This window comes from Mesoplodon densirostris, chromosome 4 (assembly GCF_025265405.1).
Source record: "Mesoplodon densirostris isolate mMesDen1 chromosome 4, mMesDen1 primary haplotype, whole genome shotgun sequence".
In the NCBI taxonomy this organism is placed as follows: Eukaryota; Metazoa; Chordata; class Mammalia; order Artiodactyla; family Ziphiidae; genus Mesoplodon; species Mesoplodon densirostris.
Genome location: NC_082664.1, coordinates 127,673,281 through 127,691,287, shown reverse-complemented (window position 1 = coordinate 127,691,287; position 18,007 = coordinate 127,673,281). Strand labels below are relative to the sequence as shown.

The 18,007-nt window shown below is 51.1% G+C and overlaps 1 protein-coding gene across 3 annotated transcripts in view; it reads right to left on the bottom strand.

Annotated features, from left to right (window-relative positions):
* Nucleotides 1-18,007, bottom strand: part of MEGF11 (multiple EGF like domains 11) — a 385,575-nt gene that overhangs the window by 17,612 nt on the left and 349,956 nt on the right. For all 3 annotated transcript variants that reach the window (XM_060095218.1, XM_060095217.1, XM_060095219.1), the window contains 7 exons: nucleotides 15,587-15,707; nucleotides 14,462-14,625; nucleotides 13,237-13,339; nucleotides 7,168-7,314; nucleotides 6,659-6,793; nucleotides 1,665-1,793; nucleotides 346-474 (listed from right to left, as the gene is read on the bottom strand). In XM_060095218.1, coding sequence (XP_059951201.1) covers nucleotides 346-474; nucleotides 1,665-1,793; nucleotides 6,659-6,793; nucleotides 7,168-7,314; nucleotides 13,237-13,339; nucleotides 14,462-14,625; nucleotides 15,587-15,707 — 928 coding nt within the window. The remainder of the gene's footprint in view (nucleotides 1-345; nucleotides 475-1,664; nucleotides 1,794-6,658; nucleotides 6,794-7,167; nucleotides 7,315-13,236; nucleotides 13,340-14,461; nucleotides 14,626-15,586; nucleotides 15,708-18,007) is intronic.

Sequence of the window (18,007 nt, the reverse complement as noted above, 5' to 3'; positions counted from 1 at the left end):
TCCTTTGGACAAGGGTACCTTGGAACCAGAGGCCAGGCTGATGTCTCTTTGCTGTGCAACCACAGGCTGCTCCTCCCCACGCTGGGCCCCCTGTCCAAGGAGGGTCTGGTCTTGGTGATTGCTAGGGTACCCGATAGCCCTGGCCTTCCAGGACTTTGGGCGCGTCAACCCCCTGAGTCCGGCCAGGCTCTTCAACCCCAGGGGTGGGTGGTGGGGGTGGATAGCTCCGAGCCCTGGGGCCTGCCTCCTCCCACCCTCCACTGCAGGTCCAGACGATGCCCACGGCAGCCAGCAGGCCGCAGCATGGGATTCCAAATAGCTGGGAGGCTGGGAGGCGGGGCTTACGCTGCGTGCAGAAGAGTCCGGTCCAACCAGCGGTGCAGTGGCAGGCCCCATCCTCGGCGCTACAGCTCGCCCCGTTGTGGCAGCTGCACGTGTGGAAGCAGGCGGGGCCCCAGAACCCAGGTGGGCAAGCTGGGTGTGGGTGGGATGCAGAGGGTGAGGGCCAGGCAGAGAGGGGCAGACGGAGAGGGAGGGAGAGGGAGGGGGAGTGCATGTCAGCCAAGATGCCAGGATGCCCCCGGGTGGCACTTCCTGGCTTTCACGGGGCTTAACCACTGTTCCCAGAATTCCTCCACTCACCTCTTGACCCAGTCACCCAGGATGCCCATTAAGCCCGGATTCTCTGCCCACCCTCCCAGTTCTGAGGGCTTCTGAACCTTCCCTCTTAGGGGAATGACTGATTTGGAGCGTGTGGTAAACTGTAAACACTGCGGTTTACGGTGTGAATACTGTGTGTACTAACTTCCCCATGAGGATGGGGGGGTACCTTCCCAGGGTAGGGACTTCTTTCTTCTCAGGGAGCTAAGGAGCTCCTGGAGGATGGCACGGGTGTCTCCTCCACCAGAATGGAAATGCCTTCAGGCCAGTTTTTTTGTTTGTTTCTTTTGGCCACTGCCCAGGCATGCAGGATCTTAGTTCCCTGACTAGGGATCAAACCCTTGCCCCCTGCAGTGGAAGTGCAGCATCTTAACCACTGGACCGCCAGGGAAGTCCTGGGCCAGGGCATCTTAACTGGGACCGTTCTAGGGGTACTGGCTGGGTCTCACCCATCAGCCAAGGACTCCACAGGGCAGAGGCTGAGTCTCTGCCTTTAGATTGGGGGTCCCTGTTAGCTCTGTATCAGATTGGGTTTACCTTATATGAACAGCCCCTACAACGCTCTGCCCAGGCCTATGATGCCCAGGACATCAGTCACATGAGCCACACAGAGGACACCCTTGCGAGGCAACTGCCCGGGCCTCCCCTCACTTCCCTACTCACTCTTCCTCCCCATCCAAACTTAGGGGCTACTCCTTGCTCAGGTGCTAGGAGTATTAATACTCAGCGTTCATAGTATTAATGATACTACCAATAATGCCCATATCTTTAATACTAGCAGTTAATAATGCTAGTGATCAATCCTAGTAATTCATCACGTTAGCTATAGAGACTATATACGGGACTCAGGAGGACATTCCTATCTGCAGGAGATTTCAGCCCTGAGAGGTAGAAGCACCAGGGGCAGAGAGGTTCTGGGCAGGGAGTGGGTGTTTCTGGGCCTGACCGTGGTCGGGGCGGGGGGGACATTCCCAGGGGAGCATCCCCAGGGGGCAGCAGCTTACCCTGTGAGCAGTCCTTGCCAATCCATCCAGGGAAGCACTGACAGGAGCCATCGATGGGGCTGCAGGTCCCGTTGTTGGCACAGGCGCAGAGCTGGGCACAGTCCTGCCCAAAGTGCCCTCCAGCACACACTGTGGGCACAGGACAGCCTGGCACCTGCCCTCCCACTTGTACTCCTCAGACGACCACCCACAGCTGCACCCCCAGAAGTTCCCAGGCCACAGCCATGGCCACCCTGGCGTCACGGATCTGGGTGGGAACTGCCCACCTCAGCACCCCCATCACCCTTCTCCATTTCCACATCAATGAGTTCCCCCTCTTGTGTCCACAGCTGCATTCTTCAGGAGCCTCTAGTAATGATTCCCTCTGACAGGAACGAACTGAGGCCCATAGGGGTAGAATCACTTGACTTGGGTCTCAGACAGAAGTGGTGAGGCTGGGGATCCCACCTCTGCACTCAGTCCAGTGGTCCCTGCACTGCCCCGCAGCCTTCTGCTTTCCATTACCACACTTGTGTCAGCATCGCTGATCTCACAAATGCGAGGGCAGGGAACGTTTATAGCTGGAAGGAGAGGCACAAATGCAGGGTGGCAGGTCTGACTGCAGTTAGACGGCTGGAGGACCGGCCCCGAATGTCTATCCCTGTCCCCGTTTCCTCTGTCTCTCCAAATCCAACTGTTCCTTGAGCCTCAGTTCAGCCTTCTCCCCAGGAGAGCCCTCCTGGGTCCACAAGGTGCTCTCTTCCACTGAGCTCCCATGGTATTTCCACCTTGTGTCCTTTGTAGGATTTTGATCCCGGCCCCTCCTGGAGGAGTCATTCCTTGGCTCCTGGAGGAAGGGCTGGTTTCCTCAACAAAGCTGCAAGCTCCTGGAGGACTAGATATGAGTGTTCACCGAGCACCTCCCTCTCAATTCCCTCTCAATTCCTCCTCCACCTGCTTCCTATAGCCTGAGCTCTCTAAAGCACAGCTCTCTTCATGGCACTCCTATGCCCTGCTCAAACATCCTCAGTGGCACCCTAGTGCCCCAGAATAAAACCTAGATCCTAGAGATCAGCACTTAAACATACCTCATCACCCAGACATTGGACCACACACCACTTTCCAAATAACACCCCATGCCTTTCCTCCTCTGGGCTTTCACTCCAGCTGTTCCCTCCCAGAATTTCCCTGACCCTCATGCCCAGCTGTGGAAATCCTACCCTGCCTACGAGACACCTCCCCAGTGACCCCTCTGTAGTAGACAGCTAGTCCTTCAACATCAATTCTCTTCTTCCTTAGAGGTAGTTTTAACTGGGCGTATGGCCGCCTGCACAGCGGGGTATGACCACGTGACTACATTCTGATCAATGGTAAGTGGACATGCGTGTCTTTATTTGCCCATTCATCCTTCCTGTTGAAGAATAATGTGGGTTATGGATGAGAATTGTGGGTAAGATAGCTGGAGCTCAAGCAGCTACCTCTCCTCAGAGGTGGAAGCCATGTGCTGAGGATGGCAGAACAATAAGATAGAAGGAGCCTGGGTCCCTGACATCTATGTAAGCTACCCTACCACTCCCTAGTGGCCTACTTCTGGATCTTTGCTTTTCTTTCTTTTTATCTTTTTTGTTTTTTTTTGTAAATGTGTGAGGGAAACAAAGCTTATCATCTTCAAGTCAGTTATTTTGGGTTTTTATGTTACTTATAGCGGAACTTAATCCTAACAGATTCACCCCTCTTCTATGTTCTGGGAGGCTATGTCCCTGTTTGAGCTTCTAGGACCCTCTATTAGTTTCCTCCCTGGTCTTCTGTTACTGTGGCTTGTGAGCCGTTTCAGGCCGGGCCTGGGTTCCACCCGTGTCTGCACACCCACAGTGCCTGGAAACACAACAGGTGCTCAAGGCACGGTGGCTGAATATGTGGAAATAAACTGCTGCCCCTTCTCCCCCCACCCCAGCCCCCAAGTTCTGCTGGGAAAGGCTGAGCTCAGAATTTTCCCCTCTGGGCTGCAGGCTTTGTGAGGGCAGGGAACTGGGCTCTCTTGTTCTTTGTTGTGTCCGAGTGCCCAGCACAGTGCATGGCGTACAACAAACACTCAGGAACTATTCCCCAAATGGTCAAAACCGGCCCCAGGAGCAGTGATGTTCCAGTGGGTTCTGCTGGAATCAGTGACCCCTGTCCCTTCGAGCTCCTCTCAGTTTGACATCCTCCCCTCAGAGCCTGGTTCCAGCTGGCCCTACACCCTCCAAGATGGCCTCCTTGCATCCCTGTTATGGGGGAGGAAGTCCTTGAATCCCTGAGGCCCTCATTTGGCTGAGCCGCACAGAGCATCAGGGGAAGGTGTTGATTCTTAAAGAAAAGCAACTTCCCCAGGCCCACATCTCTTGCAGTTTGGGCTGGAACCCCTCCCTTAGGCCACACTGCCTCATATTGCCAGTCCTTCCCCAACTGGATGGTGGGCACCTGGATCTGTGGCCACTCTGTGCCTCTCCTGGACATGATTAGCAATTGGGACAAACAATACCAGGCTCTCTAGCCCAAAGCCTTGGGTTTGGGTACTAGTTTTATTTATGTATTCAACAAACACTTCTATGGCACTTTTATGTACCACTGTTCAGAATGCTTCACAAATATTAGTTCAGTTAACCTTGTAATACTCTCATTATTACATATTTTCATTATTACTAACTCTACAGATGAGGAAACTGAGGGACTGAGGGGTTAAGTAACTTGCCCAAGGTCACACAGCCAGGAAGCTCTGCCACTCACTGGCTAAGTACCTCCGAGCAAACCACATCACCCCTCTCAGTCTCTGTTTCCTCATCTTTGAAATGGGACTGATAACCCTCACCCACTGGCCTTGGGCTATAGTTAATGGTTATGGGCACGCTGGCTGATTTGGGCCCTGTGCTCTTCCCTAGCAAAAACCTTAGCTCCTTCCAGGGCAGGTCCACTGCCAGGAGGATGACATGCATCTCACCTGTTTGCAGCTCAGCCTCCAGCTTTGGCTTCCTGAAAAGCAGGTCACCCAGCATGCTCTTCCCTGCCTCTGGGAGGTACATGATGTGGGGAACCCATCCCCTAGTCCTGGCCCTCTGTGGGGAGCTGGGTGCCAGAGATGCTCCACTGACACCCACCCTAAAACCAACTCTGAGCTTCTCTAACAGGACAGTCTTATCTTTGAAGTCTTTCTCACATATGCAAGGCTGACAAATTCACCCGCAGAGCTGCTAATGTGATCAGTCTAATACATTAATTGGGTGACTTCTTAGCTGAATCAAGAGTGAGGCAAAGAGAGGGGTGGTGGAGAGAAGGGGGGCTGGTGAAAAGAAAACATCTGGTTGTATTTAATCTATGTTTAATGATTCTGCATAAGCAGTGTCTGTAATTTGTAACTCGCTGGAAAGCCAGTCATTAGAAAGCGTCAGTTCAATTTTTTACAAGGTTTGAGACTTAACCAGGGCAGTTGCCATTAATAGCAAACTCTGTTAGATCTATGTGTGGAAAATACTCATTAGGCCAGCGGGCGATAAATCAGACAATGCAGGATGTGAGAGTTACTCCTCGGGCTGCTTAGGTCCTAATTTAGACCCGGCCTATCTGTATTGACGGCTGGGTCTCTGATGTTTAATAAGTAAACCTCAACATGTCAGGTTATGATTAAACTGTCCTAGGAGGACTGCAAGCAAATGAAACTGTCACAGATGTTTCCCTTGGGTCCAAACTTCTCATGACCTCAAAGCATCACGGAGTTAACTTTCCACTCATACATATTAATGGCCCACACACTTAGAAAAATAGCCCAGCTCAGTGGTCATTATTCATCAAAAGAATCCAGTCCCCTGGGAGGCAGTGAGCTCTCAAAGGAAGTATTTAAACAGAGGCCAGATAAGACTCTCACAGATGACCTTGAAGTTGCTTTTAGCTCTACGTTTACCTTAGACTAAGATCCTTTCGCTCCCTACAGATTAAAGTACAAATTCTGCAACCTTATCTTCAAAACTTTCCAGGAGTCCCCAGACTACCTTCTCAGTCCCCTTTGCGATCCACAGCCCCTGCATCCTCCTGCCATTCCCTATGGCTGGATAGTCGCATATGCACGCCTCTGTGCTTTGCCCAGGTTGGTTCCTCTACCCACAATGCCTTTCTTCCATCTCTGCCTTTTAGGCTAAGGCCCAGCTGAAGTCCTACACGGCACAGAGCCGTCCCCCAAATCCACCCTGCCTTGGCCTAACTAAGCCAGGGACAGCAATAAGCAATGGTGTGCAACGGAGCCAGCTTCTACCTTCACACTGGCTATTAAATATTCGGGAATTGCACGACCGGTGTTAAACCATTGGTACCTTAGAATCAGCCATGGTGGGAATATCTACAGCATGGAAATTTGCAAATGATACAGATTAGGGCTTTTCCCCCCCAGAGAGCCAGTTTAGCAGCACACCAATTCAATAAGCTTTATCTCCCTTTTCAACTCCCGTTGAGTGGAAGAGCTGGCTGGAGTTGGTGCTGTGGATTCTGCAGCTGAGACAGGAAAGCGTGTGGTGAGGGATTAGTGTTGGCCTGAGTGTGAGGGGAGAAGGGCTGGGAAGTTGCCATCTCCAGCAAAGCCAGAACTATCTCCTCTGAGCTCCCACAGTATTCTCTGCCTTTCCCACTTGGCGCTCAGCACAAGCCATTTGGGGTCACTTCATATGTGGACCTCATCTACACTTGTTTCATTTTTTATCCATTTAGACTGGGCTTTGGAGTCAGAATTTGTTTCTCAGCTCTGCTGCTTCTAGCTGTGAGACCATGGAGAAGTCATTTAACCTCTCTGAGCCTGTTCCTTCAACTGCATAATGGCTTTGCCTCATGCCCCGTGGTGTGTCCAATTCTTATTAAGGTAGGTCTAAGCGCTGAAGAGCCAAGGAGCTGCCTCCACAGAGTATGATGAGAATCCTGAACCTTCCTTCCCTGCTACTTCCCTTCTGGGACTCCTCGTCTCGCTGGTCCACACACCTTCCCCCTAGAAACAGTACCTTGGTTGCAGAGGGTTCCGGAGAATCCGGGGAGGCACTCACAGATGCCGCTGGCGTGATGGCAGGGCCCGCTGCTATGCACGCAGAGGGGGCACGGCTGGGCGCAGCTGTGGCCATAGAAGCCAGGGGCGCAGACTGGGGGTGAAGGGGAGATGGTGGTCAGCAGCCCAAGGGGCCCCAGACAGCCTGGCTACTTGTCCAGTCCCACACAGAGATGAAGAGAGGCTTCTCAGAAGCATGGGGAGAGTGGCGTCTGCCCCACACCTGGGAGGGCCCGTCCCTTTCTACAGAGAGGAGTTGTGGTCTGGTCCTGTTTCTACTGGGGAGCCAGGCTAGGCCCTGAACTTGGGGACAGAAAAGTCGGGGCCAGGAGAAAGGGGATTAGAGGGAGGGATTTGATGGGGACTGACTGTGTAAGCCCAGCCTCCCTCAGGCCAGTCCTAGTTCCAGCTGGGAAGGCTGGGGAGGATGAGCTGTCCAAGGTCTGAGGGGCAGGGTCTCAGCCTTACTTCTCTGACATAAGGGTCCTCGGAAGCCTGGGGCACACTCGCAGCTCCCATCCTCTGGGGAGCAGGAACCACCATTCTCGCAGCTGCAGGACACGGAGCAGTTGGGGCCCCAGCGACCGGGCGGACACGTGCTGTCACAGTGGATGCCTGTGGGCCAGAGGCAGACTCAGGTCAGTGGTAAGGGGTGAGGGTGAAAGGAAGAATGGTGTGGGGGGGTACTATGCAGTAAGAAGAGGTGGAGGCAAACACAGTACATCTGGGAATATGGAGGCAAAAAACAGAGAAGCTTGGCTGGTCAGGGAGGGCTTCCAGGAAGAGGCGATGCCTGAACTGAGTCCTAAAGACCAAGGAGGAATTGACCAGATAAAGGAAACCCTATGTGCAAAGAGCAGGAGGCAGGAGAGAGAATCACGCCTTGAAAGATAAAACAGCATAGTGTGGTTGAACCATAAAGTACAAGGTGGGATACGGCAAGAGATGAGATTGTGGGAATCAGAAGGGATCAGATCGTGAAGGGCTTCCTTTGTCTTTGACATCTTAGCTGGTATCCAAGGTTTGTGCAGCAAGTGAGTGCCATTATAGGGGCTACATGAGCTGCGAGTGAGTTACATGCCCACCCACGTTAGCCCAGGAGCCACCGATCCTTGCTGGGCCCTAGCCAACTAGCCCCTGGGCAGTGACTTAGAGAGCAGGTGGGGTCTTTTCAGATTCTTTTGACCACAGTCCTCAGTGCAATATGTATTTTATATCAAATGTGCACACACATGTATAATAGAAACCAACATTTTGCAAATGACATTTACGGTCACTGTGATGCAATCTGATGTTTTCTCTGCACTATGATGTACTCTATGTCCTTAAGAAAAAAAAAGCTAGTTGTGACCCCAAAAGTTGATTTAATGACCTTCAGTTTGACATACAGTGGCCTATGCGGGAAGGGATGGAATCTGTCAAAAAGCAAGAGGAGGGCCTCCCTGGTGGCGCAAGTGGTTGAGAGTCCGCCTGCCGATGCAGGGGATACGGGTTCGTGCCCCGGTCTGGGAGGATCCCATATGCCGCGGAGCGGCTGGGCCCGTGAGCCATGGCCGCTGAGCCTGCGCGTCCGGAGCCTGTGCTCCGCAACGGGGGAGGCCACAACAGTGGGAGGCCCGCATACCGCAAAAAAAAAAAAAAAAAACAAAGCAAGAGGAGCAAGGCCTACATGGTCTTTTTGAGCTGAGAGAAAGGAAATATGTGTTGGGGTGATTACAGCCTGAAGGCTGAGAAGAATTTTAAAAGGCCTGAGGCTGGATGCCCAGCTCTGGCGTGGGGTTTCCTCCCAGGCAGAAAGGCTTCTAGTTTGCCACGCGTAAGGTGAATGGACCGTGGGGACCCAGGAGACCAATTTGGCTTTGGAAGGTGAATATCAGAGGCTCAGAGAGGAGCAGAATTAGTTTAAAAAGCACGTCTGCCTTGTTATAAGGAAAGGGATCGTGAGAAAGAAAAAGAAAGAGGGAGGAAGACGTTCAGGCTCAGTGAACAGAGCGGACCCTAGCGGCAGCAGGAGAGCGGTGGGACCAGTTTACAGGCAGGCTGGAATTACACAAGTTTACCTGGGTGGGTGGGGAAAGGTGAGGGGGCAGAACAGAGGGAGAGAGTGGAGGGGGAGGGGATGCAACAGGCTTTACTCTCCTCCAGCACCTCAGTCTAGCCCATGCTCCCTCCCTGGGCCTCCCTCCCTGTGACAGGTCAATTCTGCAGCAGGGTGGAGGCTTCAGATGCCACTCTGCAGGAAATAGGCCTCTGAATGGAGGGAATGGGGTGCGGGGAGCTTCTTCGTGGGAATACAGTCTTTCCCCAGTGAGAATCTGGTGGTCACATTTCCTCCTCAATGGAGGTCTCTCCCAGTGGAATTTCAGGTGCACAAGAGGTGAAGCCCGGACAAGCGACACGGACGGACCGAAGGGGAGCCTGGAGCGGGGGAAACCACAGAGTAGCCTGGATATGGAAGCAACCTAAGTGTCCATCATCAGATGAATGGATAAAGAAGATGTGACACATATATACAATGGAATATTACTCAGCCATAAAAAGAAACAAAATTGAGCTATTTGTAATGAGGTGGATAGACCTAGAGTCTGTCATACAGAGTGAAGTAAGTCAGAAAGAGAAAGACAAATACCGTATGCTAACACATATATATGGAATTTAAGAAAAAAAATGTCATGAAGAACCTAGGGGTAAGACAGGAATAAAGACACAGACCTACTAGAGAATGGACTTGAGGATATGGGGAGGGGGAAGGGTAAGCTGGGACAAAGTGAGAGAGTGGCATGGACATACATACACTACCAAACGTAAAATAGATAGCTAGTGGGAAGCAGCTGCATAGCATAGGGAGATCAGCTCGGTCCTTTGTGACCGCCTAGAGGGGTGGGATAGGGAGGGTGGGAGGGAGGGAGATGCAAGAGGGAAGAGATATGGGGATATATGTATATGTATAATTGATTCACTTTGTTATAAAGCAGAAACTAACACACCATTGTAAAGCAATTATACTCCAATAAAGATGTAAAAAACAAAAAACCAAAAGCCATGATCTGCCCCAAGGAATTCTTTGGCCTGTGGTTGTTGAAAACAACCTGTTCAGACTGCAGGCTGAGGGACCCTGCTGCTCTTGCGAGGCGCCCTGGACTACAGAGGAGCTCCACTGTCTGACGGGGGCCTCCAATCCCTCCTGTGCAGTAAGCACGCTTGGTTAGGCTGCCCAAGGCTCTTTCCCATAGTTGTAGGCTTTTCCCTAAAACTGTATGCAGATATTACTGTGATCAATAAAACACAATGCATGCAAAAGCACCCCTGAATTCATGGCAGCTTGGTGCTATCATGTTTTCCCCCAAATGAGTGGATGTTAAAAGTACAGCTACTCTCATGTGTGGGATCCTCCAAATGTTTTCATGTCAGAAAGGTGTCCTCTTTTTTGGAGATTAAGAACCACAGGTGTAAGGTGATTATGCTCAGATTGCAGATGGCTGCAAGGGCCCACTGGGTTCTAGGATCTGCCAATTATTCTAGTCTAGGCCTGGTTCTGTGGGTGTGGGGCTCCTGTTTGAGGTTGTTATATGTCCTAAGAGTTCCCTGGAACTTAAGACATTGGCATCTAAGTGGAGAGAAGGGTCCAGGGTTTCCCCTCGCGTGGAAAAGCCAGTTGCACCGGTGCAGTCAAAGGGCTTGACCTTGGCCTAAAGGGAGGCTCTCCAACTACAGCTTCTGAAGAGGAGTGGCATCATCAGTTAATTGCCTTCTCTAGACCCTGTTTTCCCTATTGTTGAATGGGGATAATAATCCCCCTTAGGGGTCCCTCCCATTCTTACCCTTAGGGAATCTCCCTGCTTTATCTTTCAGGGCCCCCTACACATCTACATTGGTGGGTAAAACTAGGCTAAGAATCTATATATTGTGACCTCTAGTTCATGTCACAAGGCTAGCAGCAATTCAGCAGCCCACATCCTTCAGGGACTGTTTTGGGTTTTTGGGTCTTCCTTCTCCAGGAAGTCTTCCTGAATGTCTGCCTAGGGATTCAAGCGTCTATTTGATAGTGGCATACAACTTTGTCCCTACCTATCATTTGAATATTTCATATATGTGTGTCCTGTGAAGACAGGGACTATGGCTTCTTGACACTTCTGACTCTCTTTATCCAGGTGCTCCTAATGGGCAGGGAAATGATCTTGGTCATTTTTGCATCTCCAGTACCCAGGATAGTGTCTGGCACACAGTAGGTGTCCAGGGGCTATTGCTGTTGAATTTTGCCATTTACTGCTTGGCCTAGCACAGTGCCGGGCACATGGTAGCTGCCAAATAAAGACTCGGTGATGGCTCGAGTCAATAAATGCTAGCTGAATGAATAAATGGTTCCCCTTTACAATGCAATCCAGTGTCTCCCATCCTGTTGGCACGAATGTCCTGAGACCTTGGGCAGCTCCCTTTCCTCATCTGTAGCATAGGAGGTTGGAGCGGAACATCGTCAAGGTCTCCTTCACTTCAAGGGGAAAGGCCATATATGGTTATAGGCCAGCTTCTTTCAATTTATTTCAATAAACACTGAGTAAGCACCTACTATGTGCAGGGCAAGGTGAATTAGATATCATGCCAGTCAAGAAGTGTGTGGCTGAGGGGGCCAAGGGGAGAAGACATGTACATGCTTAGAGCAGAGAAAAACAAGTGTTGAGCCTAGGCACAAGCAACATGCCAGGGGCTCGGTAGTCAGCAGTGGGTGGGGAGGGCTTGATGAGCAGGAGGCTGGGGCCTTTACCCTGTACCCTCACTGTCTTTCCTTGGTTTCCTTCTGCTTAACAAATCTCAGGACATCAATTGCTCCTTTGAAATGACTTCAGGACCATGTTTGGGCAAATTAGTTTTAGAACAGCAGAGACCTTGCTGAAAGGTTGTCCATCAAAGATAGAATTTTTAAGCACCAGATGTCATTGAAATCTTATTGGTTCACTTGAAATTAAGGCAATGAAAAAATAAAATGTATTTCCATGTGGCTCCAGCTAAGAGTCTAGGGTGCCAGTAACCAGGGTGGAGCCTAGCTCTGTAGTAAGCGGCAGGGCAAGGGAGTCATTTCGGAGATGCTATAGAGGAAGAAATGTCCCCAGCCCTCAGCTGCTCAGAAACTTTCTGGCTGCAGAGAACAGAGGTTGCTCAGAAGCCTGGTGTGAATTATTTATCTGAGGACCTACACTGCCAGCAATGCCTTTCTTTCTCCTTGCTGTCCACCACTTTGGGAATGGCCAGTGGGTTCATTCACGTAACATTAACACTGTATTTGTGGCTTACACTTACTGAGCACCTATTATGTGCCAGGCACTGTTAGCGCTTACAGGTATTAACTCATTTAAACTTCAAAATGATCTTGTAGTTATAAGGATGATAATTATCTGCATTTTATGGATGGAGGATTCAGGCCCTGAGAGGGTAAAGGACTTGCCCAAGGAGGTCTGGTGCCAGCTCTGTGTTCTTAACCATTTCTCAGTGTGTGGCAGGCAGTGGATACAGTGGTGAACAAGGCAGATGCGGTCCCTGCCTCCACAGAACTGATGGTCAAGGTGGGAGGCAGATAATAAACAAATCGTTACTCAAATCAGAGTTCAGTGACAATTGAGGTAAGTACAGCAAAGTGCTGTGAGAATTAATTACAGGGGCTCTTTCACAGTCTTGGCCAGGCTGGGGAGGCGGTAGCATCAGGGGGAGAGAGGCTTCCCGGAGGAAAAGTCATCTTTACGTCAAAATATGGTGGATGAGGAGGTGTTATTAGGCGAAGAGAAGGGGAAAGAGTGATCTAGGCAGAGGGAATGCACATTTGAGGCCTGGAGTCAGGGAGGGTGGTTGGCCCAGGAGGTGGAGTCAAGTGAGTGATGGGAGGGCACAAAAGAGGTGGAGGAGTTGGGCCGGGCCTTACAGGGCCATGTGGACCCCAGGTCACTGTAAGGATTTTGGATCAGTGTCATGGGAAGCCATGGAGGCATCCTGAGCAGGGACTGATGTGAACGGATCTGGCCACCATGTGCAGAGTGGATGGAGCTGTGCAAGAGGGGAGGCCCACAGAAAAAAGGGAGGCTGAGGCAGTGCCTGCTGAGAGATAGTGCTCAGTGGACGAGGGTGGTGGCAGTGGCTGGTGAGAAATGGATGGGTTTGCCGTCTATTTAGGAGGTGAGCTGCCAGGACACATGTAGGGGCCAGGAGTCTGAGCCTGGGCTAAGGAGAAAGTTCCTTGTCCTCCTCTCCACCATATCCTCTGCAAACACAGACTGAGCACCCAAACCTCTGTCTGAATTTTTTTAAACTGGTCTGCCCCTAGCCCTTAGAACAGAGCCTGCACATACTAGGTGTTCAATTAATATTTGTTTACTCAAAGGGAATGAAATGGAGAACTGAAGCCCAGAGGATATAAAGATAAGGTGCATAGGTAGGGAGCCAGAAGAAGAAAAAGTGAAGGAAAAAAAGAAGGAACAGTCAAGAGAAGCAGGAGAATACCAAGAGCTCAGTTTCACAGGACCAGGATGGTGGCATGGCAGAGGGGGTTACCTGTCCATCCGGCCAGGCAGCAGCAGTGGCCTGTGATGGGATCGCAGCCATCGGCGTGGCTGCAGTCACAACGCTCACTGCAGTTCAGCCCAAATGTGCCATCCTGTGGAGAGAAGCGGGAGAGAGAAATGACGAGACCTAGACCCTCAGAGGTTCTCACACTTCTTTTGGATGTTGATGACAAAACTGAGCCACTGCCCAACAAGGATGAAGAGAAAATGGGGCTGGAGCTCTGTGGAGGCACTTTTTATAACTGGGGATCCAGCGAAGCTACTCCAAATAATTCTTTGGCTGCATTACGAAGAATATGCAGTTTGGAAGGAGGGAGGTGTTGGTCCTGCCCTACCTCTCAACGGTCAAGCTCAGAGAGCTGTAATGATCATTAATTAAAATTGTAAATGAAAATGCACCTTGCAAATTTTAAAACATTGATCACATGTGAGGAATGACTATGATTTTTTCTTTGTGGGTAAGAAGGTGGCGGTCAACAAATGTTGTCCGCCAATAGGTAACAAATCTCTGTTTGTGCTCATCAGGTATCAAGAGTCTCATATAATTCATTTCTCTTAATCTTCACAACAACTCTATGAGATGGTTCCATTATATTCAAAATTTAAAGATGAGGTGAAGTAACATGCTCCAGGTAACACAGCTAGGATGAGGCAAAGGCAGGATTGGAACCCAGGACTGTAGGACTCATTCAACAATATCCTATCAGTTGGTTTAACTTAACTTGTATCTTAGACTAAGATCCAGGAATTAAGTCTAGGTGGGTTATTACTGGATAATGCTTGGTTTAGTCCTCCCAACCTTGATCACAAAAATTATAGACTGTTGGAACCAGAAAGAAGCTTAGACATTATTATCAAGGAATGGCAACTCTGATGGATTAGTAAGAGCTGTCCTGTAGCACTGTGTCAAGGAGGATTCTGAAGTTGCATCTGGGCTCAGGTAAATGTGCCAGAGTCAGTAATGTTTCCCAAGAGCACCCAGGGGAAAGTGAGGCCACATCACCATATCTGCTAAGTATCTGTCATTTTATAGATGAGAGGGCTGAGGCCGGAAGTAGGACAGAGAGGTTAGAGCTAAGGCTAAGACCTGAATCCAAGTGTCCCACCACCTGGTCCAGTGCTCTTCTCTGTGCACCTCTGTGGACAAAAAAACTACGGGGAAAGGGCATGGGGGGCTGATGGGCCCACCCCGTCCTTCCCCGCCCCACACTCACCGGGCAGGGCAGTTCGCAGTTGTCCCCCAGCCAGCCAGGGGTGCAGAAGCAGGAACCATCGGTGGGGCTGCAGGCTGCCCCATTGGCACAGGTGCAGCTCTCGTTGCAGTTCAGGCCCCACGTCCCACTGGGACACGGCAGGGTGCAGTCGAGGCCCTGCCACCCTGAGGGGAGGGAACGAGGCTGTCACCTCTCCATCTAGGCCCAGCATGGCTTTCTGCCCACTCCCCCATCTCTGTACAAGGCATCACACCCAAACCACCCCTTCTCTGATTGCTAGGTTAGAACACACATTCCACATTCAGAGTCCACTCAGAAACACAGCAAGGCTGTTGAGAGAGCGGGGGCTAGAACCTGGGTCTCCTGCCTCCCGGTTCTCACTGTTTTTGACATAGGTGGGTGATCCCACCTGGGACAGGGAACCAGTGGAGGTGGAGAGGGCTATCTGTGCCGAGGGTATACTCAGGAAACTTATCTCTCAGGGCCCTGTGTTTTGGTGATAGGCTGATTTCCCATTCTGAGTCTGGTTACTGGCTTGTCTGCCCTCAGATCCATTTCTGCCCTTCCCCTGCTCTGTTCTGTATCCCAGGGGGCTGACCCCTGCAGCTGCTCCCAGATGGGCTTGCCAGTGGGAGACCTGGCCGGTGATGGGAGGGCAGGAGCAGGAGAGATGCCAGGTATCTCCTCTTCCTTCTCTGCTATGAGCAGGGCCTCTGGTGGTGGCTGTGTCTCAGTGCTCCAGCACCATCTTGCAGCCCCTCTGCCCACATCCCAGCTCCCACCAGATGGCCCTCACTCCCAGGCTCTGGGAACACCACTTCCTCCCTTTGTCCCTTTCACCCTAGAAGTGGTAGCAACTGTGGGAGAAGCTACTACTTTCTGGGTTGCTCACGTTCCCTTGTAAGTCCTTTCAGCTCTTCTAACACTGTGGTAACAAATCCCCTTTATTACATTCCTGCTGTTGAAGTCCCTGGCATGGGTCTCCTTGGCTGGAACCTGACATATAGGCTCCCCGACCCTGCATGTGGGTGGGTGGGGCAGGAGCAGCCCAGACCCCTCAGCCGGCAGCCCACCTGGGCACTGTGCACATCTGAGGGGATGGGATTGGGAAAGAAGGCACATTACCCTCCTTGCAGGTGCAGGAGCCATCTACTGGGGAGCAGGTGCCACCGCTGTTACAGCTACAGACGGATGAGCAGTTGGGGCCGTAGGTCCCTGCTGCACAGGGAACTGCACAGACCTCCCCCTAGAAAAGGAGGAGGGGAATTTTGGGTCAGAGGTTGCCCCATGCTGGGTGGTTGTGGCAGGTAGAATAATGCCCACCCCCGCCTCCCCCCCCACCATGTTCTAATCACTGGAAGCTGTGAATATGTTACCTTACATGGCAAAAGGGACTTTGCAGGCGTGACTAAGGACATTAAGACAGGGGAAGTGTCTTGGATTAGCCAGGTGGGCCCAAATCACATGTGTCCTTATGAATAGAAGATGACAAAAAAGGTAGCCTCGAGAAGTCCTCCATATGCCTGCACTGACTTTGAAGATGGAGGAAGGGGGCCACAAGCCAAATAATGCAGTGGCCCCTAGAAGCCAGAAGCCTCATTTTACAGCCAGCAAGAAAACGGGGACCTCAGTCCCACAACCCTAGGAACTGAATTCTGCCAACAATCCAAATGAGCAGAAAACAGATTCACCCCTAGAACTCCCAGAAAGGAACACAGCCTGCTGACACCTTGACTTTAGTCCTGTGAGACCCATACCAGACTTCTGACCCACAGAGATGTAAGATAGTACATTTGTTTTGTTTGAAGCCACTAATGTGCTAATTTGTTACAGCAGTGATAGGAAAGCAATACAGTGATCCTCACTGTTTGGGGGAGGGGTCAGGCCTCCAGACCACAGCTCTAGGATGGGCAAAGCCCTCAGGAAACTTGACCCCTGAATCTGTATTAGGTCACAGCAACATGGAATTTAACCCTCTGCCTCTCAATCAATCTTATTTGATTCTCACCAGCAACCCCTTGACACAGATAATAATATCCTATCCCTGTTTACCCGAACCTCAGAGAAGTTAAATATAAATTATAATAGCTAATGCACATTAAGTCCTTTCTCAATATCCGGTACTATGCATACATCATCTCATTTAATCCTCGTAAACCCTCAGCAGATAGGAACTAATGCCTCAGCATTATTCCCACTTAATAGATAGAACAATTGTCAGAGAAGTTATGTAATTCAGCCCAGGTCATGGAGCTAAACATGGTTGATCTCTATTTGAACCAAGGCTGTCTGCTTAACCATTCTGTCACCAGGTGTCATAAACCAGCTTTCCTGGAAAGCATTCTCTGAGATGGAAACTAGTGAGCTTTTGAGAATAACCACTACGAGGGGTAAGGGAAGCAGGACGGACAGAGGGAGAAATTGAACTGAGGTGCAGTTGCAACAATGTCCTCAGCTGATCTGCCAGGAAGCTCTGCAGTGGGTTGGTCCTTAGAATTGTCCTGCCAGAGGAAAGGGAGGGAGGGCTTCCATACCCCGGACCAATCCACTGCCCTGGGGAAGGGGTCATGACTTCAGGGGAATCCATGCTCTTTGACTGAAGGCAGTTTCTGCAGAGGGACTCAGCTGGGAGCCACTAAGTTTCCTGCAGCTAAAAGGAAGGGGCGCCTCCATCCATCCTGAATCGTGTATCTGGGTGACACCCTACAGGATCCACTATACCAGGCCTCCTTGGGTGGGCTATTAGCTCTAGTAAGGAGTTCAGAGTGAGGACAAGTCACAGGGCCACCAGGAATGGGAACTTGAGAGGCCTTCAGGGGTGGGAGCATTTAATCAGAAAAAGTGGGGTAAAGGCTATCCAGGTGGGAAGAGTGTGGACAAGAGTACAGAGGAATATGAGAGTTGGGAATGTTCTAGGGGTAGCAGGAGGGGGAGTTTGTGTAGGGAGAGGCGAGGGAGATATTTAAAAGAGGTGTTGGTAGCCTTGAATGCCAGGGAAGTAAGTTGGGGCTGTCTTCTCAGAGTACCCAGGACGTGCCTTCCCCACCCAGGAACCCATGCTGGGGCTGTCTATATGGTCACTGGATGTTGAATTCCCACTGTCTCCCGCTAGGGACCATCTCCAGCCAGCTTCTCAGGTCTTGCGCTGAGGTTTACTACAGGAATGCTGACGCATGGGCCAGGATACCAGAGCTTGCCTGGGCCCCACTAGCTGTGTGACACTGGATAGATTACTGCCCCTCTCTGAGCCTCTCTTCTAGCGTCTGTGAAATGAAAGCCTTGAAGTAGGGGAGCCCGGGCAACTGGCCTCACCTCCATTTAGGTCACAGAGAGACCTTATTATGGCCCTTGGTGAAGAGGCTCCTCTCTAGCCCTTGTCTCCTGTCCCACCTGCACAGGCTGGGTCAGGGAGGAGGGTCTGGGAAGTGCAGAGTCCTGTACCAGAAGGTTCCATGGTTCCCACTCTTTCCCCTGCCAGTCCTTGGCAGACCCTGACCAGCTGGAATCTGTTAGTGCTCCCATTACCCAGAAAATTCTAACTTCTCC